The sequence below is a fragment of the Aythya fuligula genome, chromosome 25 (genome assembly GCF_009819795.1).
Source record: "Aythya fuligula isolate bAytFul2 chromosome 25, bAytFul2.pri, whole genome shotgun sequence".
In the NCBI taxonomy this organism is placed as follows: Eukaryota; Metazoa; Chordata; class Aves; order Anseriformes; family Anatidae; genus Aythya; species Aythya fuligula.
Genome location: NC_045583.1, coordinates 6,525,550 through 6,548,171, shown reverse-complemented (window position 1 = coordinate 6,548,171; position 22,622 = coordinate 6,525,550). Strand labels below are relative to the sequence as shown.

At 41.2% G+C, this 22,622-nt stretch overlaps 1 protein-coding gene across 2 annotated transcripts; it reads left to right on the top strand.

Annotated features, from left to right (window-relative positions):
- The first annotated feature begins 3,309 nt into the window (after nucleotides 1–3,309).
- On the top strand, nucleotides 3,310–16,130 carry STK38 (serine/threonine kinase 38). Of its 2 annotated transcripts, none has more exons than XM_032203110.1 (14): nucleotides 3,310–3,391; nucleotides 4,804–4,936; nucleotides 7,179–7,230; nucleotides 7,376–7,498; nucleotides 8,068–8,151; nucleotides 10,035–10,158; nucleotides 11,058–11,212; nucleotides 12,266–12,368; nucleotides 13,061–13,122; nucleotides 13,697–13,814; nucleotides 14,014–14,137; nucleotides 14,879–14,974; nucleotides 15,207–15,301; nucleotides 15,915–16,130. In XM_032203110.1, the coding sequence occupies exons 2-14, from the start codon at nucleotides 4,806–4,808 to the stop codon at nucleotides 16,043–16,045; spliced, it is 1,398 nt and encodes a 465-aa protein (XP_032059001.1). In that variant the 5' UTR covers nucleotides 3,310–3,391; nucleotides 4,804–4,805; the 3' UTR covers nucleotides 16,046–16,130. The 2 variants fall into 2 exon arrangements, with proteins under 2 accessions (XP_032059001.1, XP_032059002.1); XM_032203111.1 differs by lacking the exon at nucleotides 3,310–3,391 and adding an exon at nucleotides 3,890–3,959.
- Nucleotides 16,131–22,622: the final 6,492 nt, after the last annotated feature.

Sequence of the window (22,622 nt, the reverse complement as noted above, 5' to 3'; positions counted from 1 at the left end):
GTTTTCCTTCAGAGGGCAAACTTTTGCCAGGCCACAGAGGTTGCTGGTCCCACCATTCCCAGCCTAAGCACTAGATATTCACCTTCTTTTGCTGGTGAAAGAGATAAGGATCAGCTTCCAGATTCCATATTTGAGCCTTTAATTTGAAGACTTTCTACTTTTTCCCTGTTTCTGTGAAAACCCCTCCAAGAGCTCCCACAGCATATTACATTTCCTGGGCAGAAAAACAACTTTTTGATGCGACCTGCATTACCTGAAGGAGAAACAGATAGCACATGATTCTATTTTGCTATTCACCTTTAATGTCAAAGTGATCAGCTCTCCCTAAGCAAAGCAAGGTCCAGTTTAACTGCAAAATCAGTCTTTCAGAAATGAAATCTGTCAATTGTGTTACAAATACATCTGCATTTCCATTACATGGGGACTATACACACAGTTTTAAATCTTGAAATTCCTCTGCTGATGATGGATTTCAACTGCATGTGCAGAGGGTATTTCTCAGTGATAGATTCAGACCCCGAGAACTCCTTGATGTTGTCAATAATAAAAACATTTTCGCCCTCTGAATTGCTTTTTTTTTTTTTTTTTTTTTGTAGAAATATAACAAAAGATTATTTTGTTTTATTTAATCTCCATACATTTGGGATGAATATGGAATCACCTTTCTTTCACTGTGCTGTTTCACAGAGATCTCCCCATTAGATTCTCCAAGGCCAATCAAACCATTACTAAAATGGGTAATTTCAGATGTTAATGATAAAGTAAGGGTTGGGAGCAGAAGCAGGCTCAGAGAAAAACAGACTGTACTGCCCAAATAACAGTTTTGTTGAGCTGGGCTGTGGCAGACCTTTTTCCCCTTAACAAATCTCCAGACTGTTGGAGACTAATTTAGAGTCAGGCAATGACATCAAGAGGACTTGACTTCGAAAAGCTCATAATTTCTGGGAAAAGGCTTTGTCCTGTCTGCCATACTGTGCAGGTCAGTCGACTTGCCCTCACAGATGTGCTTCCCTCAGCCTGCATGGCTATTTTCTGTGCCTCAGGTACAGGAGGCTGAGGCACTGGTATGCCAGCACATATGCCTGGTTATGCCTCACCCTTGTGGTCACTACATGGTGACGCAATGTATGTCACCCCTGAGTGGGTAAGGACAAAACAACCTTCCCTCCACCACAGAGAATCACAGAATCAAAGGGGTTGGAAGGGACCTCAAAAGGTAATTGGGTCCCCCTGCCAAAGCAGGTTCCTCAGAGCAGGCTGCCCAGGTAGGTGTCCAGACCAGCCTTAAACATCTCCAGAGAAGGAGACTCCACAACCTCCCTAGGCAGCCTGTCCCAGTGCTCCATCATCCTCACTGGGAAGAAGTTTTTTCACATGTTGGTGCGGGACTTCCTGTGCTCCATCTTGTGACCATTACTCCTTGTCCTGTCCCAAAAAACCACTGAAAAGAGGCTGTCCAAATACCCCTGTCTCCCACACCTCACATATTTATACACACTGATGAGATCCCCTCTCAGTCTTCTTTTGTCCAGGCTGAACAGACCCAGGTCTCTCAGCCTTTCCTCATAGGGAATATGCTCCAGGCCTCGTATCATCTTTGTGGCCCTCCGCTGGACTCTTTCCAGGAGATCCCTGTCTTTCTTGTACCGGGGAGCCCAGAACTGGACACAGTACTCCAGGTGAGGCCTGACCAGGGCACAGTAGAAGGGCAGGATCACCTCCCTTGACCTGCTGGCCACACTCCTTTTAATGCACACCAGGATCCCCTTGGCATTCTTGGACACAAGGGCATGCTGCTAGTTCATGGTCAACCTGTTGTCCCCCAGGTCCTTCTCCTGAGAGCTCCTCTCCAGCAGGCCATCCTCCAGACTGTACTGATACTTCGGGTTCTTCCTTCCCTGGTGCAGGACTCTACACTTGCTCTTATTAAATCTCATTTGGTTTCTTCCTGTCCATCTCTCCAGCCAGTTCAGGTCTCGCTAAATGGCAGCGCAGCCTTCTGGTGTGTCAGCCACTCCTCCCAGCTTTGTGTCATCCACATACTTGCTGACGGCAGACACTATTCCCTCATCAAGTTCGTTGATGAAGATGTTGAACAAGACCAGACCCAGCACTGACCCCTGGGGAACACCGCTAGTCACAGGCCTCCAGCCAGACTCTGCTCTGCCGATCACCACCCTCTGAACTCGGCCAGTCAGCCAGTTCTCAACCCACCTTGCCGTCCACTCATTTATCCCACACTTTCTCAGCTTTGCTAGCAAGATGTCATGGGGGACAGTATCGAAAGCCTTGCTAAAGTCAAGGTAGATGACATCCACTGCTCTCCCCTCATCTACCCAGCTGGTGTTGCCATCATAGAAGGCAATGAGGTTGGTCAAGCATGACTCCCCCTTACTGAATCCATGCTGACCACTCCTCATAACCTTCTTCTCTTCCAATTGCTTAGAGATGCTATCCAGAACAAGCTGTTCCAACACCTTTCCAGGGACAGACGTGAGACTGACTGGCCTGTAGTTTCCTGGATCCTCCTTCTTGCCCTTCTTGAAGACCAGAGTGACACTGGCTATCCTCCAATCTTCAGGCACCTCTCCCGTTCTCCAGGACCTTTGACGATAAAGAGTGGTTCAGCAACGACCTCTAGCCAACTCCCTTAGCACACATGGATGAATCCCATCGGGAACCATGGATTTGCGTGCATTAAGCCCACTTAAGATGCTCCCGAACCACTCCCTTGTCAACAAGTGGGGAGAACCTGCAGGTTATGGTGCCTTTTGACAGAGGCAAGAGGACAGAGCTCCTCCATGCCTGCATGAGCATTGCAGACAGGCTGCCGCTTTATGGCTTGAAGCAGCCTTTCCTCTAGGTGAGCTCAAAGACTGATTTGACCCAGAATACGCGGATTTTATCGTCGCCTACAGCGGGGTGGGGACAGCCCCCGGCTGCGCCCTCGCCTGCCCCACCCAGGTGACCGCACCTCCCCGCCCCCACAACGCAGCGCGCAAGCGCCGAGGAGCTCCGCTTTCCCCGCCCCCCGAGACCGCCGCGCGCCTGCGTCGTGGGCGGAGAGCGTGGGGCTGGCGGCAGCCCCCGCCCTTGGGCAGCGGGCGGGGCGGGGCGGGGCCGGGAGGATGGTGGCGCATGCGCCCTGCCCTGGGGGGCCGCTGGGGCTCAGCCCGTCCGCGTCGCCCTCAGGGTGGGGGGACCGCGGTGGCGGAGCCGGGGCTCTGCTCGCTCCCCGGGGGCGCGCGGTCCGTTTGGCCCCGGCCCCGCCCGCCGGCTCCGCTCCGCTCCGCCCCGTCCCGCCCCGTCCCGCCCCGTCCCGCCGTCGCTGTGCCGACGGCATCCTGCCGTCGCGTTCAGCGCCTCGCCGCCCCCTTCCCGGGGGGTTCCGGTAAGCGCCGCCGCCTCGTCGCCGCGCCGGCCCACGGCTGCCGTGCCGGTGCTCCGTGTCCGTTCCCCCCCGGCCCCCGGGGCCCTTCGCCACGACGGGGGTGGGCGGCCGCCTTCCCCCCTCCCGGGCCTCTGCCTCCGATGAGGCTGGGGGTGGCCGGGGGCCCGGGTGTCCTCCGCGTCCCGGGCCGGCGGCGACCGCCTCGTCCGCAGCGCGGTGCCTAGCCGCCGTACGGGAGCGCCCGGCCCCGCCGCTCTCCGCGGGTGCCGCCGAGCCCGCGGCACCTGTCTGGGCTGGGCGTTGCAGCCTCTCGGTTTCGCTTTTCTTCCCCGTCCCCGGTTGAGGCCCCCGCAGCCCCCTCCTGTCAGGTCGCCTCCGCGCTCTGTCCGCCGGCGGCAGCGGCTCCCCCTCGGCCGGGCCCGGCGCTGCCCCGGGCAACGTGGCCGGAGGGGCTCGGCGGCGGTGGGGGCGTCTTACAACGAGCTGCGGAAAGTAAACGGCAAAGGGTGGCTCGTGAAACGGTCCTGGCACCTCGGTACTGCGAAACAGGAAGCGTCCAACCCATCTGGTAACGGTGACACAGCTCGGTTACCTGCCCGAGAGTTACGCTGCCACCGGGGAAACTAGGCTGAGACGTAGTTTTATACTTGGAATCTTTGAACCGTAGTTGCGTTTTAGAAAGCGGAGTTAGGTTGTCAGCTATGCCCTGAAGCTGTTCTGCCAGTCGCGAGGGGCACACTGACACGTTTCTTGAGAGAATCCGGTTTGTAAACATAGGGAACTTAAACTAGGTCTTTGGTGACTGTGGGTTGTTTGACTCCAGCTTGGTCAAAGGCAGCAACTGTGTTTTACCGGCTTTCTGTGTGAAATCATTCAGTAAAAGGGAGAGTGCTTAAAATCAGCTAAATACCTTTTTCTTCTTCCTCAGTTGTTCTGTTATCAGGATGGCTTTCAGAATTTTGAACCAGGATTTCACAGCCAAGGAGTTGGCAGGCAACTGCTGGATTTACTTCTGCAAGGGTCAGAGGGAGCTTCTGGATTGTGTAGATCAGTGTGATGTTCTGAACTTTCAACGTTTATTGGAGAAGTGCTGAAAGAGAGAAAATATTGGGAGAAATAAACATTTTCGGTGCTGCCTGAAATTGTGGTTTTTGAGGCATAGTGTTTCTTAAGCTTCCTTCCCTCTTACTCTCAGATCAAAAATGTTCAAAACAGGAAGCTTGACTTGTACTTTTTTTTGTAAGACTTTTCCCTGTTTAGTTGTTGTTTGGGCAACTGGACTGCTAATATTTCATTAAAATCATAATTCTGACCTCTGTGAATAAGCGTCTCTTAACTGATTGTATCTCTTGTTTGGAGGTAATTTGTCACTTACTATGTCAAATGTTTCCTCTGTTTTTCTTTCCTAATAGCCATGGCAATGACAGGCCCAACACCGTGCTCATCCATGAGCAATCATACCAAGGAGCGAGTTACAATGACAAAGGTGACATTAGAAAACTTCTATAGCAATCTCATCGCACAGCATGAAGAACGGGAGATGAGGTAAAATTCTTTCTTGCTTCCATTCCTGGATATGAGCCAGACATACATACTAATTGCGTTTAGTTGTCTGGATCCAGAGCAAAAATAGAAAATCTTTGCTGAGCGTGTACCTAAGCTCCTGAGATGGGTACCTGGCTGTGGCTTGGCATGAGCACCCAGCGGCAACTGCAGGATTTCTGAATCCCATGGTAATTTAGGCTGGAATTTCTTCTAAAATTAATTGAAACATGCTTGCAAATGCAAAAGTGATATGACCGTTACCAATATTTATTTTATTTTAAAGTGTGCTTGATTATTTGACTAAGTAGAAACTAACCCTAAGATGTGCTTGGCATCACTCAAATACAATTCTGAAGCTGAAAGCCAACATTTACAAGTGTTTGTCCGCCTATGTCTGTTCTGTTGCCTGTTCTCATTTTACGTACCTGGTTGTAATATTTAAAATCAATTTTATAGCATCAGTTTCAGCTTGGGTTATAAATTGTGACTGAGTTGCCTGATAAGAGAAGGTAATCTGAAAGGCAGTGGAAGATTGCTGTAAGAGCTGTCACCTAATGCTTACTTCTTGTATGAGTTAACAGAAGCTATCACATCTCTCTAAATATATTGGCCAAAATATACCAAGTAATTTATCTGAGAGATATTGTATTTGTTTTCTTTTGGCTGGAACCCTCTAATGTGCTGAATACCCTCAAGTTGTAGCACTGGGACTTCTGGCATGCTCCCTGCTTGTCATGTAGTCTATAATCAGAATTTTCAAAAAAGGTTCAGTGTTTATTTGCCTGCAGACTTGCTGCCAAAAATCCAACCTGTTCCAAGAGGATTGCCTGCTAATTACAATAACTGCAGAAATGAGGAAACAATTTAGAAAGAAATACTATCTTGTGTATATATTTTCTCCAAAATTTCAAATTAATGAGAGCTTGAGGCCTAATCAAAACAGAAGATATTACTGATTTAATTCCTTGCTTTGTCGTTGCATAGTTCTTGCTTTTTTAATTATGAGTGTTATTGTCTACTCCAAAAACCTCAATGATGATTTTTTTCTAAAAACTTGGACAAACATACTAAGGTATACTTCCTTAAAAAAAAAAAAAAAAAAAAAAAAGATTGATATATCCGTGGCTGTGCAATTTGGAGTTTAAATAGTATTAATAAAATTTTCACTGAAGCACAGATAGGTCCTATTAAGGACGGTTAGGGGAATTTCAGCATCACTCAGTCATGGTGAGCTACTTAATTATGGGTGTTGCAGCAGCAGTCTTTGTTCTTGCTACTGGAGTAACCTTTTTGAGTGTGAAATTGGATGACTGGGTACTTAAATAAAGGCAGAGCGATTTAAATGTGCCTGATTGTGGAAGCAATAGCTCAAATTATCATCACATCACAGTAGCTGTGTAGTGGCAGGAGACCGGAAGAGGATCTTGCAATGGATGACTTGCATAAAGACAGGGAATATTTTAGTACACTTGCAATGTTGTGCAAAAAAATATGAGCAGAAGAGGAGTGGGGGGAGCAAAGAAAAAAACAAAAACACAACCCCAATTGTGGAATTTCAGAGCTATTAATGTGATCACTGTTGGGAAAAAGTTCCCACAGGGTAATAATAACGTATGATCCCTTAAGACATTTCCCTCTCTTCCCTCCATGAAGTTTTATTTCCTTTATTTCTTTGCTCCCAAATAATAATTTCTGATTTTTTAGGTGTGAGAATATGTATTGATGTGTCCTTTTCCCAAATATTTTGGATATCTCAGGTATTATGAAATAGAGAGTAACATTTTGCGTGTAATGCATCTGAGGTGCTGAGAAATCCAGTGCAGATCCACAAAGGTGTTTAGATACCTAATTGTCCATAGAATAAGTGAGACTTTGGTGACTCAATATTTATTACGGCTTTGGCCTTAAGTGACTTATCTAGCTATCAAACAGAGTGACAGGAACCGGATCTATGTTCCTATACAATGAGCATATATACTTGATTAAGACATGTGAAACTCAAGGCAGATTTAGATTATTGAAATTAGAAAGTTAAATTGCTAGAATGGTAAAACAGTAACACTAGATTATTCAAGATTAGTCTTGTAAATGATATATAAAGGAGAATCAGATATACTGTTACTTGCTGGCATTACATCCTCCTTTCACAGCAAGCACAGACCAAAGGTATTGGATATGTGTATGTGATTTAAAAAAAAAAAATTAAAAGATGCAACTTTCTTCTAATTTCTGTCTCTTTTAGACAAAAGAAGCTAGAACAAATGATGGAAGAAGAAGGCTTAAAAGACGAAGAGGTAATTAATACGGGAAAATTATTTTAACAGTTTAGTAGTACAAGTGATTTGCTTATAAAAATGGTCAGCTAGCATTTTTACTTGGAATTGCTTTGATCTTCATGGAGCCTAACTGCAGCCTTGTTTTATTTTCCATAAACTCTAGAAGAGAATCAGGAGGTCAGCACATGCACAAAAAGAAACAGAATTTCTTCGTCTGAAGAGAACAAGGCTTGGTTTGGAAGACTTTGAATCTTTAAAAGTAATAGGCAGAGGAGCATTTGGAGAGGTAAGTATAGAAAAGATGACTAAAAGTATTTTCAAATAATGCTGGTATTTGCCAAAAGCTTATGTAGTTCACACAAGTGAAAGATAAATGTAGGAACTGCAGAGTAGTTTTAGCTTAACACGTGGATCTGTCTTTATGCCTAAAAAATACTGATTTAAAAACATTACATGTTTTAAAAGAACATTAATGCAGTTGAAAAGAACTTGATGGGCAAGCTAAATACAAATCTGGCAGTGTACTTTCATTCTGATCTCCTGGGGCTGGTCTTGGAGAACAGAGGGGGCTTGAGGGTCACTTGCAATGCTCTGTTCTGGTGGCCTTTTCTGGGGAAAGTGGCTTTGGACTGTCCGATTTAGGTGTGTGGTTGCTGAATATCATCCCTGTTACAATGATTTAATATCTTACAATTAAGAGAACTTGTTTGACATTAGCATGCACTATGTAGTGCTTTTTTGTTCTTATAGTCTGATAAGATTTCATCAAACAGAGGCCAAGGGCTTCCTACACAAAACCATGAAGATGTGTGGTGATGATACTTCATTTGATTCAAATTTTTACATACTTTCTAGGTGCGACTTGTCCAGAAGAAAGATACGGGGCATGTTTATGCAATGAAAATACTCCGTAAAGCTGACATGCTTGAAAAAGAGCAGGTGAATAGCCACCCTAAGTAGCGGTGCTACTGTCTGTGATTTAAGTGACTTTGGGAGGTAATTGCGATGTATGTGTAGAGAGGAGTAATGGGCATCTAGGTGTCTATGTTTACTATCTAAAAGATTATGGTGGATTTTTTTCCACTTTTTGTGTGGAGGAAATTGGACAGAAAATTGTTGTATGAACTCATAAGGACTGTCTTCTGGTGGGTTTGGTCAAGCCTTTTCTGTTTGATTATTATTACACCTTTCCGTGTAACAATGCTAAAATTTGAATATATAGTTTTCAAATAAATGAGATTATTGTAGTGGTGACAGGCTATAAACAAATACTGTTGTACGTTGCTGAATGGTTGGAATAGCATTTTATAAACAACGTCTAATGCTGTGCTTAGTCCTCGTGGAAGTTGCAATTATAACTCTCTTCAAGAGACTCTTCATACTGAAGCAAGGTAGGACTGAACTCAGTTTCTACTTGAAAGCATGGGGGAGCAGTGGAGTCTTCTAAGAACTAGGTCAGTCCTCAAATGAAATCAGATTCATAAAGATGGTTGTATGTTCCTCCTCATCAGTTTACGATGATACGTATGATGATATGTATATATGTAACAGTATATTACATATACTTTTACCATTACATGTAGATGATTCAGTAGACATCAAGTAGCTGGTTTACTGTGTTTCTGATTTATGGAATCAGATACAAATATCAAAGTGGTATGGCAACTAGAATTCCGACTCAATCGATGGACATAAAGTAATGGCATTTAATGTTTTTAAGGCTTATATTTGCTAGTACTTTTGGGAATATTGTCTAACACAATCATTTCTTGTTCAGCACTGGGATGAATCTGGGAAGCACTCTGTTTCAAAAAATAAGGAACTGGTTTCCATTTCGGGAAGTACTCATTCAAAAAAATAAACAGCATTGTTCTCGCACAGGAATTTTATGCAGTGCTGCTAAATTAGTGCTTGAGTCTAAATCTGTTGGAATAAGCTGAAGCTGTATCTTGAAGGATGAGTTAACTTTTTTTGGAAAGAGCTATTTTTTGAGAGATCTAATTGTTAGAAATTTTCACAAAAAATAAATTGTCTTCATATAGAATTAAGCTGCTTATATAATAAACCATATGTTTCTCTTTCTTAATCTTCCCATGTTAATAAATTGTGTTTGGAGTAGTCTGTTATCTAACTAATTTTAAGACAAATGTTTTCATAGTATCACCTATCACATGTACACTTCTGACTTGAAGACAACTCAGATACTGTAAGAGTTGAAAGAAAATGTAAATGTAGGTTATCGTTTTGTATAGAATCTTGTTATTCAGGCAGGTAGTTTAAATTTCTCTAGCTTGATTTCTTGCTTAAAAAATGAGGTTTGTGCATTTTTGCCCTTCTATATATGTTAACCTATGGCAGCAGAAGTCTAGCAATAAATATAGAAGTTATTCAAGTGTGAATGAAGGCAAAAGCCCATGTAAACTTTCCAGTGGAAGCCTCAGAGCATAAAAGGGTCTTTCAGATCCTTATTAAGGCTAATGTCGAGTTGGTGCTCATTGGGATTTATCAGATTTGGATGGGGGAGGGAAGAAGAAACAGTGTGGAAAAAATATAGCAGTTCAATGAAAGCTCATTTTTTTTTTTTCTGTTAAAAGAATATTTTTTGAATTTGTTCTTCAATGTTACCCTCTTTTACTACCTGAAAATATCTAGGGGTGAAACTGTTGAAGCTTAGATGGTGTTTCTGCCTTCATGCAGAAGTTTGGCTGTTGTCTTTTCAATATTTGATGCTTTTTAATATAATACTTGAATTGTCTGTGAAGTAAATGCATCTTATAAAAACACAGCCTTGTAATTAATCAAATGCATATGTATATCTACAGGTTGGCCATATTCGTGCAGAGCGGGACATTCTAGTGGAGGCAGACAGTTTGTGGGTTGTGAAAATGTTCTATAGCTTTCAGGATAAGCTAAACCTCTACCTTATTATGGAGTTCCTGCCTGGAGGTAATCACATGAAATGAAAAGGCTGCTTTTCTTTTGGTTTTGAATTTGTAATCTCTTAATTACAGATGTGGTCTGGGACTAGAGTATGTGTGGTTACTGTACACTGCTGTTTGTACTGCACCTTTGTGAGGATACAAGTCATTCCTAAAAAAAATCTCGTTTTAGGAGTTAAGAGTAATAAGGTCTTCAGGTTTATCTCTAGCTTATCTGCTTGTGTGTACTAGCTGCAGATGTTTGAGACACAGCCTTAATAGTCTGCTAGTTATTATTCTTACTCTGTGCTAGCTATTTGTAGAACCATCATCAGCTTTTGATTTCCTAACCCTTTGCTTTTAGCTGGCTTGCAGCAGAAACAATTAAGGTCTTTTTTTCAGAGGATGAATGTTTGTCCTTGAATGCAAACACTACTGTAACACTTAAACTGTACTGAAAGCCTGTAATACATGTATGTGAATACAAACAAGAATGCCTTCTGAAATGACGCTGAACAAACACAGTCTGTTTTTTTTAACAGCTCTGTAGCTGAAAGTACATATTTTAATCAGTGATTCAGATGTGTAGTCAAGAGTGGCTGTCCACAGTTAACTCTTGCTTAAGGGATGTTTCTATGCAGTTATTTCATCTCTGTGCTGTTTAGCTGTCTCAATAAACTTAATGCAACTACAATACAAGCCTTTCACATATAGTGATGTGAAGGAAAATACAAGTTTAACTCTCGGAAGTGCTGGGAAACTGGATGTATTTCTTTATATTAAATCAATTTAGATTTCCCAAAGATTTCAAAGCTTAGTTCTTTTCTTTGCAAATGCATTCAAAATCAGTGAAATTGGAGTTTGTGTGTTTGTACACAAAGTCATTTGTATTTACCTTTGCTGTTGGGGTGGGGTTGATGCTTCTAGGTGATATGATGACGTTGTTGATGAAAAAAGACACACTAACAGAAGAAGAGACACAGTTCTATATAGCCGAGACTGTGCTAGCCATTGATTCTATTCATCAGTTGGGTTTTATCCATCGAGATATCAAACCAGACAACCTTCTTCTGGATAGCAAGGTATGCACTAACAACTGGCCAATGGCTTAATAGTAAATAAGTCTTGTAGTTTTTAATATTGACCTAAACTAGTGTTGAGAACTGTGAAAGAAAACAGTACTTCTTTCATAGCCCTGTTCCTCCTAGCCTTTGAAGGTATATTTGCCATGTTGCTTGGGGTGTTGTGGAAGAGCCTCTTGTGACAATTGTTCAAGCTATTGTTGGTTATTTCAGCTGCAATTTGAAATACACAGTTTCAGTTCTCACCTCTCAGTCAAAGATACTTCCTTTTGGTCTCCCATCTGTTATAATCACCCTTTGCTAGTTACTGGGTAGATGATAGTATCAAATGTGAAGGATCTAACTGCTGCATTAGTGAGACACAGAGATATCTTCCTCTGAATCAGGATGTATTTCTGAAGACTCATTTCGTCAGGTTACTTGATCGATTCTGGATGGTTACTGGAGGTACTTTACAGAAAGCTTGGTTGTTTTGCTGTCCTATTGCTCATTACAAGTTTGCTTAAAACTAGCTTGTATGGAACAGTGCCAACAGTAAATAATTATATTCTGCTAGCCAGCAGACCAGCCAGCTCTGTTGGAATTACTGCTGTAATTCAATATGTCTACATCTAGGCACAGATAAATTCAAGACTTCAAAAAGGATGTACATTTCAGTTACAGGAAAAAAAAATATCGCACCTAATCAGTGTGGTGACAGTATGCACTGGGACAGATCCAAGGTGTTTCTTCTATCTAGCAGTCATTGCACAATCCAGGGACTACAGCTCCCTCTGGAGACGTTTGTTTTCACTCTGAAGCAGTCGATTTGCCTGAGCAGAGGCTTCTTCAAGTAAATTGGTGCTAATAAATAGTCTTTCTCTGGATAGTAGTGAAGAAAGTACTAATAGCTTGATTCTGTGTGTATGTATCCAGTCTTATGCTAAAATGAGTAATGAAAAAGAGTGCATCTATTTATTACAGAAAAATAAAGGGACTGGAAAGAAGTATGAAACTACTTGCTATGATAATTCTCATACTGTTTTTATATATTTTGGGCGTTTTTGTTTCTAGGGCCACGTGAAACTTTCAGATTTTGGTCTGTGCACTGGACTAAAGAAAGCACACAGAACAGAGTTTTATAGAAACTTGAACCATAGTCTTCCTAGTGACTTCAGTAAGTTATTTGGCTTTGTAAAGTATTTGCATACTTGCTCTTGGTGTCTGATAAAACACATTTCAATGTGAAGATAGAAGACTGCAGTTTGAGTGTAATAGTAACATTGCATCTTGAAGTATAGCTTTGATTTTCTGTAAGACTTCTTTTATAAAAATAATTTCAGTTACTTTAATGTACACATACAGCTTCATTTTCAAAAGTTTGTCTTTCAGATGGATTCTGCGGTAGCCCTTCTTAGCACGCATAGTAAACCTCAAACGAAAATTTGGTGCAACTCGTAGATGCTAGTTGCATCACATGCGTGACTTGAATTAAGAAATGTGCATGTAGTCTCTGAATATTCATTCATTTTTTTCATGAGGAATAACTTGGAGTTTAGCAATTGCCTGCTAGAAGCTGCTGACCGCTCTGGTCTGCCTCTGCATGCACCTTTAAATTGTGCCAGGTAAACCAAGCAAGGCAAGGCTGAGGCAGGTTAGCATGTTGGTCTATGCTGATGAGCATGTGGGGACTGTAACCTTCTTACTAGCACAGCTAAATACAAAATGAGCTGTTTATTCAGGCCTCAGTGAACTTTTTGATCTTGGAAGGGAGATTTTCGTAAGTAGTGCAATGGATTTGGAGTAAAAAAATGTATGTACGTTGGATGACTGGCAGGATTCAGTCATCCATATTCTGATTCCCTTTAGCTTTCCAGAACATGAATTCCAAACGGAAAGCAGAAACATGGAAGAGAAATAGACGGCAGTTGGTAAGTGACAATTTACCTGTTTTGAAATAATCTCTGAGCTATTGTTTTCAAACAGTACATACATTTAAACAACAGGCATTAATCCATGTCAGAATTTTGAACAAGGCTGGAGTGAAGACTCACCTCTTTCTTTTTAAAAGAGGAGTGACTCCTGTTTGTCCTTCATCCAGCTGCTGAAAAGCTGTGCCTGAGATAGTGCTGCCATAATTGTTACATTAATAGCGGATACCTCCTAGTTGAAACTAATGCTTTTTTGCCATTTACAAGATAACAATGAGCTAGTGATCCATTTTGAGGTGTGTGTATATATAGACAAAGGTACCTTTACCTATTTCCCTGGTAGTATTTTAAGACTCTTTGAGGTAAGCATGTTGAATCTTTTTCTTTACATATTTTGAAATCAACTTTGACTATCTTACAGTGATCTTACAGACATAAGGTCTTACAGATCTTATTTTATAGGGATCTTATAGACAATCTGATGTCTTTCTCAAAATAATCGTTGTTGCTTAAGTTCTGTTTCCATAGCAGTAAATTTTCTCTAAATATATGTAACTGATGTTATTTGTTTCAGGCTTTTTCTACTGTGGGAACTCCAGATTACATTGCTCCTGAAGTTTTCATGCAGACAGGCTACAACAAGCTTTGTGACTGGTGGTCACTTGGGGTCATCATGTATGAGATGTTGATTGGTAAGAAACAGGCACTGCCTAAGTTCTTAAGAGGAATCATGGTGCAGGATATTGGTTGTATTTATGTGTTTGGGATCAGGATCTCAAAGCATCTGCTGCTTGCATAGTTTATGAGAAGTGTTCTGTCTGTTGCAGTGTTAGACTTTAGTAACTAAAATAATTATTTTTGCTTTTTACAAGACTGCATTTTTATTTTCAGGTTATCCACCTTTCTGTTCTGAGACTCCTCAAGAAACGTACAAGAAAGTAATGAATTGGAAAGAGACGCTCACATTTCCTCCAGAGGTTCCAATATCTGATAAAGCAAAGGATCTTATTTTAAGGTGCCATTTATATGGTTTGCCAGTTAATACAACGCTAATTTTGTCTTGCAAACTGTTCTATAGCTTCAATAGCCTGCTTCACATGGGAAAAAATGATTGAATGATTGACAGCTACATATTTAGTTAAGCACATTAATCAAATGCTGAACTCCCTAATCAAATACATTTGTCTCTCAGTGGAACTCTTGACTGAACTATGCTAAAAAAAAAAAAAAGGAGCACCTATGTAAGTGCTGCTAGTCTGGCAAAATATGAACGTTTCTGCTTTTTATTTTGTCTACAGGCTTCTCTTGGAAGTGACTTACTCTTTTTGCCAGAGCTAGCTTTTTTTAACATAGCAAGAGTTTTGGCATTGTGTGTACTGGAGCATACACACATCCTAATGCATGCTGACTCTTTCATTTTTATTTCTGCATTCAGTGTTCTCAATCACTTATCCATTCTCAGGATAAAAATATAAATGTCTAGCTTTTCAGACTTTATATGTTCTAATCTGTGCTTGTCCTGAAATAGAAAGGACACATTATCCAGTTTTGAAGGAATACTGCATCTTAATTGCAGCATTTGGCATGATGGCGCGAAGCACACTTCATGTGTTGTTTCTGAAGTGGCAGTTCTTAGCCTTTTCCATGTATATGTTAGGAAACCACAGTACTATCAATTTGGAAAGCCATTCCATTTCTGGATGGAATGCTTTCATTTTTCATTTTTCCTTCATTTTCATTCTTCCTTCCATCCCAGATTTTGCTGTGAATGGGAGCACAGAATTGGTGCATCTGGTGTGGAGGAAATAAAGAGTAACCCATTCTTTGAAGGGGTTGACTGGGAGCATATAAGGTAAGATGCTTTGCAGAAAAACTAGATGCTGGTCCTCCTGTTCAGCGGGAATGAACAACTTGACTGATGTTTATTGTATCTAGATGTGGGTGAGAATATTTTGGGCCTTATCTGAAGCTTGCTGGAGGTCTAGGTGCCTTCAGTCTTTGAGTCTGTTAGGCAGTGGGAAGCATATGAATCCTGCTTTCTCCTGCCTCTGAAATTTTGGTCCTGAATCTGCTCTTATTGGCAGGGAAAGACCTGCTGCGATTTCAATAGAGATTAAAAGCATTGATGATACCTCAAACTTTGACGAATTTCCAGAATCTGATATCCTTAAACCAACAGGTAAATGCTTTGATTCTTCCTCTCTTCCAATAGAATAATGTGACATTCCTGTTATTCTGAGAATCACACAATCCTACAAGTGAGATCCTAGGATTTTTGTTTTTATTTTTTAAGTATGATTATATTTTTAGCTAGTAGTCTCTGATGCAGGGGTGTGCAAGCTATTAATTTGGGTACTGGGAGCTGGAATGCAGACTTGTGAGGGAAATGGAAGCCCTTTGAGAATGGGCGTCTCTAAGAAGCAACAAAGCTTCCAGCAAATTCAGATTTCAGCGGACCTTTGAGCCCAGTGCTGCAAGTGCCTCTTGGCACTGGCTAATTCTTTCTAGCATGTCTAACAGTTAATATGGGTGGGAAGAGGGTGGGACAGATGGGGACAATATGTTCTGGTGTAAATCTTTAAGGATCCTTGTATTGCATATAAACATTTGCCTACGTGTTTAAAAAACACATTATTGCAGTTTTTGATTGGTGTTGTAGAATGAAACTGAATGCTTACCTCTATGATACTTTTTTTTCTTTAGAAGCATTCTTCCCTACTCTGCATCTAGTGTTTTGTGTGAAAATAAACTGAAGTGTCCAAATAGTAATTTGTTTTTCCTATGCCTTTCAGTGGCAACAATTAACCATCCAGATACTGACTACAAGAACAAAGACTGGGTTTTTATCAATTATACATACAAGCGTTTTGAGGGCCTGACAGCCCGAGGAGCAATACCATCCTATATGAAAACAGGAAAGTAATTAACCTTTACCTACGACAACTTCTGAATTGTGGAATTTTGTTTCTGTACCTTGTTTGTTTGTTTGTTTGTTTGTTTTTTACTCATAAAAGAACTTTTTATCTTTTTTATTATTATCATTTTCTTAAAAAAAAACTTGAGGGCTATCACCTCTTGGAGAAGACTTCAAGACCCTCTTTTGTTACACACTTTGGCTGTTACTAAGGATTTGTTCTTTCTGCACCATTGAAAACTTCCACAAAATGTCCTCTCTGCTGCAAGCATGTTCTGCTGCTTCAGGAGCAAGAGTTTTGAGTTTTCCTTTTAAATTCTTTGCCAGACTGTGCAGTCCATCAGGAGATCTGAGCAGGCCTTCACTTTGACATTGCAAAGCATGTGATGTTTATATGGATGATTTTGCTAGTTCTGCATTAACATATTCAATCTGACAGTTCTACCAGCACTGTTTTCCTGGTGGACTTCAGTATAATGGAAATAAAGCAATAATTACAGCTTGAGGTAGACAACTCTCCGGTAAACTATCTAGTGGAAAGATACAACATGTATTGCCTTAACTTTAGTTTGTAATACTGTTTTTTTATGATGCTATGTGAAATCCTCTTCAATAGCGTTTCTTAATTTTGTCGCAGTGGCCTCAAGTTGCAGTGCACTTTACTTTTGGTACTAAAAGTGACCCTCAAGGTATTTAATATTTTTCTAAATTAAAAAAATTGCGCAACACTTTTTTCTCCTATACAGTAATAAGAGAAATGGGCCACTTCCTCCACCAAGCACCAGCAGTTTTCAGTTGTTGTATGAAAAGATGGATCTATAAGCAATGCAGATAATGAAGACTACAGCTAATAACACAAGTGGATCTGGAATAAGGGCAGAGAAAAGGGAGAATTCATTTAACCTGATCATTGGTAGTAGGCATGCTGGGTACAGTTGGGTCAGCCATGAGGTTTCTGGATCCTGATGCTGCCAACTTTTGGCCACTTTTAAGATTGGCATCTTCATCTTTTTTAGACAATACTTTCTTCTGTGGCCTTTTTGCTCTTGGTTTTGAGCAAAACAGTATTAAATTATTCCATAAGTCTTGCTGACCAAAGCCTCCTTGATTTCCTTTAGAACTCCTTGAGATCTCGTCTTGCTGTCATGACTGAACCAGCTGTCCTTTGTAGTCCTCTGAGACAGTGCCTCATGGGGTCAGCTTTGGAGTGGTGGGACCCCTGTGTTCTTTGAATTTTGTCTAATGTAACTTATAAAGGTACATTCAGTTATGATCAGAATGCTCTCCAAGAGAGCCCCAAGGTGTCTTTCCTTGCCTAAACATCTCTGAGAACATCGCTGCATTTTGGGAGGGAGGATTCTGCCTCAGCTGAGCTTTTTATAATGTTGATTAATTTTTATAATAATTTATAATCATGAGCATCCATCTTGTAGTTGCCACCTGCCACTGGAACTGCAGAGTTATTAACCTTTGGGCCTGCCTGGTACTAGTCTTTAATTTGCAATTATAAGTTTTTAAAACTTTAAGGTTTCTAAAACCTCAAATTTCTTGTGTTTATCAATTTGAACTAAGATTTTTGAAAACTTTTATTGGTGCTGAACACTAATGGCATAGCACAGACAGAAAAGCTGTTTAGAGACAAAACAAAGCTGGAGCAGTAGTAATAGTAATTCATAGTAATAGGAAGGCTTTCAGTTATGTTTAGTCCTAACCTTCTAGATTAGGAAATTAAAGAAAATAGGGTCTGTTTTTTTTTTTGGTGCTTTTACGGAATTTTCACCTAGATGTCTTGAATTGAGTGCCATCATGAGTTGGGGGGGACAGAAAGCACTGTATATTGCTAAGATGGGGTGATAACTCGTTAGCATCATCTCCCTAACCATCTCCTTGTGCTTATTGTGTGTCCTAGGAGTTAAATGAATTGCTATAATTAGATAGATACCCCATAGATCCTAAAAAGCTGAACTGCAAGAATAGCCTTAATAGAAGTACGAGGAATACTGTAGTCAGTAGGAATTACTCATATGAATAAGGGCTAACTGAGGTAATGATTTATAGGATCAGGTTTTTTATCAACTAGTCAGTAATACTCCACTCTACCCTCTTTATCTTTTATGGAGGGCTGATAGCTACTTCTCAAACTGTTCTCTCTCCCTATCCTGCAGTGTCTTTTAACCATTGGAAAATGTTGCTTTATAAACCACTGGAAAATTAAGAGGTATTAATATTGAAATGCTTAAAAAAAAAAAAAAAAAAAAGCTTAGTTACTGCCTGAAAACTTAACAAAGCAAAATCTTTTAAAATTGCTGTGGATTAGGAGTAAATGATTTTGAGACAGTAGCTGCATTATAGCCCTTTAGTAAAGGGACTGGAATTTTTATTTATAAATACCAAAGATAAGATAAACTATACAATTATAAGTTGTGATAATGTGCTGTGAAAGCCTTTATATGTATTTTGCATTTTTAGTGTATATGTTTTAGGGTCTTCTGAAACCTCAGATTGTTCACTTTTTTTGAGGTAAGGGTGTAGTTTTTCAGAAGTGCAAGCAACAGTAGGGTACCTCATTCCCGTGTCTTTCAGTAGGAGTTGGATGTCTGCATATAATCCTCTGAAAGCCTTGGACATCACTTTACAGTGGTAGGTTTTGTATCTCAGTTGCGTCATAAGCCTGCTTCCTATTACAGGCATTTACCAACAACCTGTTGTTTCCAGGATCCTTATTTCACTGCTAACAGATCAAGATTTTTGTATACCTCTTCCCTCACCAATGTGTTAGCCAAACATTTAGCTGCTGGCTCGTGTATCGATGCATATTGTCTTATGTATCTTTTAGATCTTTTTTAAGATGCAAGCAGGGTTTATTTGTGTCTTTTTTTTTTTATTATTTTTTTTCAGCTGGACTTCTAGGAATTATTCTAATCTGGATTTCCAATGAATCAGAACTTGAGTTTTGATGCCAGTTCACCTTTGTATCATGCCTAACACAAAACTGCACTAAGTGTTTCTTATCACTGTGCCCTGATTCTGCCTTAACCCTATAATTTGAAAAAGTGTTTTGCAAATATTTAAAAACTGTTACCAAATTGCACTGTAAGACTTGGCAAATGTATTGTGTGATGTTGGAGGAACCAACTTTTTATGGAACAATCTCTACGTTGTAGTGTGTAAATAAAATCCTCTTAGTAAACAAAATTTTGCTAGCATGTGTTGTTGTTGTTTTTTCAAACTGGAATCCTGAGGGAAGGAATCTCTCTTTTTGACTATCTGTCAGACTTGAAAGAGGTTTTAAACTCAACTGTTCAGGCATAAGGCTACAACGGTAGACCATGTTTGAAAAAACTCTTGAAACACATCTAACGCTAAAGAAGAGAATAAAAGGCAGGCCTGTTCCTGCTTTCCTCTGAGAGACAGAGAACAAGTTAGACTGGGAAAGCTCCTTTCACAGCATATTAACCCAAAACAGCACTTTTATACATGCTGCATAGTTTGTGGGTTAAATACCCTTGTCTCATACCTGTGCTATGTGCTGCTTTTAGGACATCACTACATCAAGTTGGTAAACTTCCTTGAGGCCCTCTCAGTGCAAGGGGTAGCAACACGTCTGTGCAGCTGCTGGATGAGATCCCTGCCAACCAACCATGGTCTGTATGATTCAATATATTGTGAAGACTAGGTTACAAGCCACTTTTACTTTATGAAGTGAGGAAACATGACTGCCTAGTGGTCTACCCTACACCCATTCTTCTCCACATTTAAAACAACATAAACGAGCCAAAAAAAGCCATGTATAATTTATATTTTAATACACAGAAGAAACCATACATCTCTAGGAGTTCATAAATGCTGTGGTCAACATTTCAGCATATCTAGAATAAGACCAAATGATGTACCTGAATGCTGTGTAACTGAAAAAAGGACAAAAAGGAAATGCTTATTTTTCTCAACTTGATACAGTGTTCCAATGGAATTCACTCTACTAACAAACAAACTAACTAAAATGCATTTCTAATTACTTGGAAAAGCCAATAAAGAACAGGGGATTTTTGGAGTGTCTGCAAAACACTGCACAGAAGACAGATCACTCCATCCTCTACTGTAAGTGCAATTGATTACACAGTACCAGAAAGTTCCTACTAGACACCGACCCTTTACCCCTTAGGCAAGGGCTCGTTTCACGTCAGTGGCTGGGGTCACTGTTTCTAACAAACTGAATCCTTCAGGTCTAGCTAACACTGAAATCAAAGACAGACAACAGTGAAATTTGTTTTAGCAGAATATAGCACTAAGCTGTTTGATCAGCTTCTGATGCCTTGACACAGTCCTGGAAGGGTAGTGCTTGACAACAAGCACATTCAGGTCCTTAGAGAAGAACAAATGTAAACTCCAAGTAAATACCAATACACATTTACTTAAAACTTACACTGCTGTAAAAATAAATACACACACACAAAAAATAAAAGCCACAGGGCCTGGAGCTAAGCTCCATCACTGTTGGAGTGACAATCTCACAGCACTGCCTTTCTTCAACTTGTGGAACATCTCACTTACTAAAGGAAGTAGTGTGTTTGGTCTGGCCCTTAGCTGGATAATTAGTGTGCCACATCTTCCTTTTTCTACTACAGGAATACAAATTAATCTACAGCAATAATAGAAAGTGATTGCACACAACTTAAACCACCTCTGTGCAGACACTGAAGGACACTTCTCCAATAACACATGGGCAGGACTTTTCAAAAGTGGTCATATGGACCCAGGCATCGAAACCCCTGGGATTCCCAGGAGGGCCTGAAGCACTTTTGGAAATCTTCCCATAGGCACTTATGAAAATAAGAAATGTACTTGCTGCAGTTAGGAAATAATCTAATAACAGAAACACTGCAAATAATAGAATATCCATACAGATGGGAACTAAATGTATCAGCAAGTACATGCCTTCGCAGAGATCATTTTGTTACTCTTAACCACAAAGGCATTCACATTTCTTACACTGAGGCAAATAAACAAAAAACAGCTATAGAAGCAAAACTGTAACAACAAACTTCAATACTATTACAGTTTGTAATCCTGACAACAACGACAACAAAATTAAATGTCTAGGGGCAGACTGATAGCTACTTCCATTTTGCTAATTATGACCAGATTATGACTGGGTGCATAACTGGCACAGGTTTCAACACCAGCCAACTGTGCTGAACATATGGGAGCTGTCTTCCTCTTGATCTTTTTGAATCAGTTTCAACTTTTCTTTGCACCAGCACTCTGTCAAAGTTGGCTACAAATCTGCCTTGGGTATGTAAAAATCTCTCCAGAAATGGTGGCTGTGTAGCACAGGCCTGTGCTTGCTTGCCTGAGAGCTTGGCTCTGGTTGTGCTGAACACCATGTGCTCTTCAGGGGGTTAAACAAGCCCAGAGATAATGCCATACTGCAGAAACAGGACCAGCTAGGCTTTAGCATAACTGAACTAAACCAGCCTACTGAAACATTGCCAAACAGACATGGATCAGGTTAGGAAAGCTCAAACCTATTTAGAATTAAATTCGGCCAGGGACATCAAGGGCAACAAGAAAGGGTTCTACTGGTACATCACTGATAAAAGGAAGACTAGGGAAATTGTGGGCCCTCTCCAGAAGGAAACAGGATACCTGGTCACCTGGGACATGAAGAAGGCTGAGGCCTAAGAACTATTTTGCCTCAGTCTTCACCAACAAGAGCTCCAGCCACATTGTCTGGGCCCCAGAAGGCAAAGGCAGGAACTGGAAGAACAATGAACTGCCCAGTGTAGATCAGGTTCAAGACCATCTAAAGAACCTGAAAGTGCACAAGTCCATGGGACCTGATGAGATACAACCACAGGTCCTGAGGGAACTAGAGGAAGTTGCTAAGCCATTGTCCAAAATATTTGAGAAGCTGTAGCAGTCCAGTAAACTTTCCAGTGACTGGAAGAGGGGAAACGTAACACCCATTTTTAAAAAGGGAAAAAAGGAAGACCCAGGAAACAACAGGCCACTCATTTTCACCTCTGTGCCTCGCAAGATCATGGAGCAGACCCTCCTGGAAACTCTGCTAAGGCACATGGAAAGTAAGGAGGTGACTGGTGATGGCCAACGTGGTTTCACTAAGGGCAGATCGTGCCTCACATATCTGGTGGCATTCTATGATGGGGTCGTAGCATTGGTGGATAGCGGAAGAGCAGCTGACATCACCTACCTGGACTTGTGCAAAGCACTTGACACTGTCCCCCATAGTATCATTGTCTCTAAAGCTGAGAAATACGGATTTGATGGCAGGACCATTCAGTGGGTAAGGAACTGGCTGGGTGGTTGCACTCAAAGAGTTCCAGTCAACAGCTTGATGTCCAGGTGGAGACCAGTGATGAATTGTGTTCCCCAGCAGTCAGTACTGGGACCGGCGCTGTTTGGCATCTTTGTCAGCGACATGGACAGTGGCATTGAGTGCACCCTTGGCAAGTTTGCTGAGGAGACCGAGCTGCATGGTGTGGTCAACACACTGGAGGGAAGGGATGCCATCCAGAGAGACCTGGACAAGACTGAGAGGTGGGCCTGGGAAAATCTCATGAGGTTC

What these genes read in the sequence shown, in the direction of transcription:
- STK38 (XM_032203110.1), top strand. Translation starts at nt 4,806, where the DNA reads ATGGCAATGACAGGCCCAACACCGTGCTCATCCATGAGCAATCATACC. An exon ending in AAGGCTTAAAAGACGAAGAG is followed by an intron (nt 7,231 to 7,375) that starts GTAATTAATACG and finishes CATAAACTCTAG; the next exon opens with AAGAGAATCAGGAGGTCAGC. An exon ending in ACCTTCTTCTGGATAGCAAG is followed by an intron (nt 11,213 to 12,265) that starts GTATGCACTAAC and finishes TTTTGTTTCTAG; the next exon opens with GGCCACGTGAAACTTTCAGA.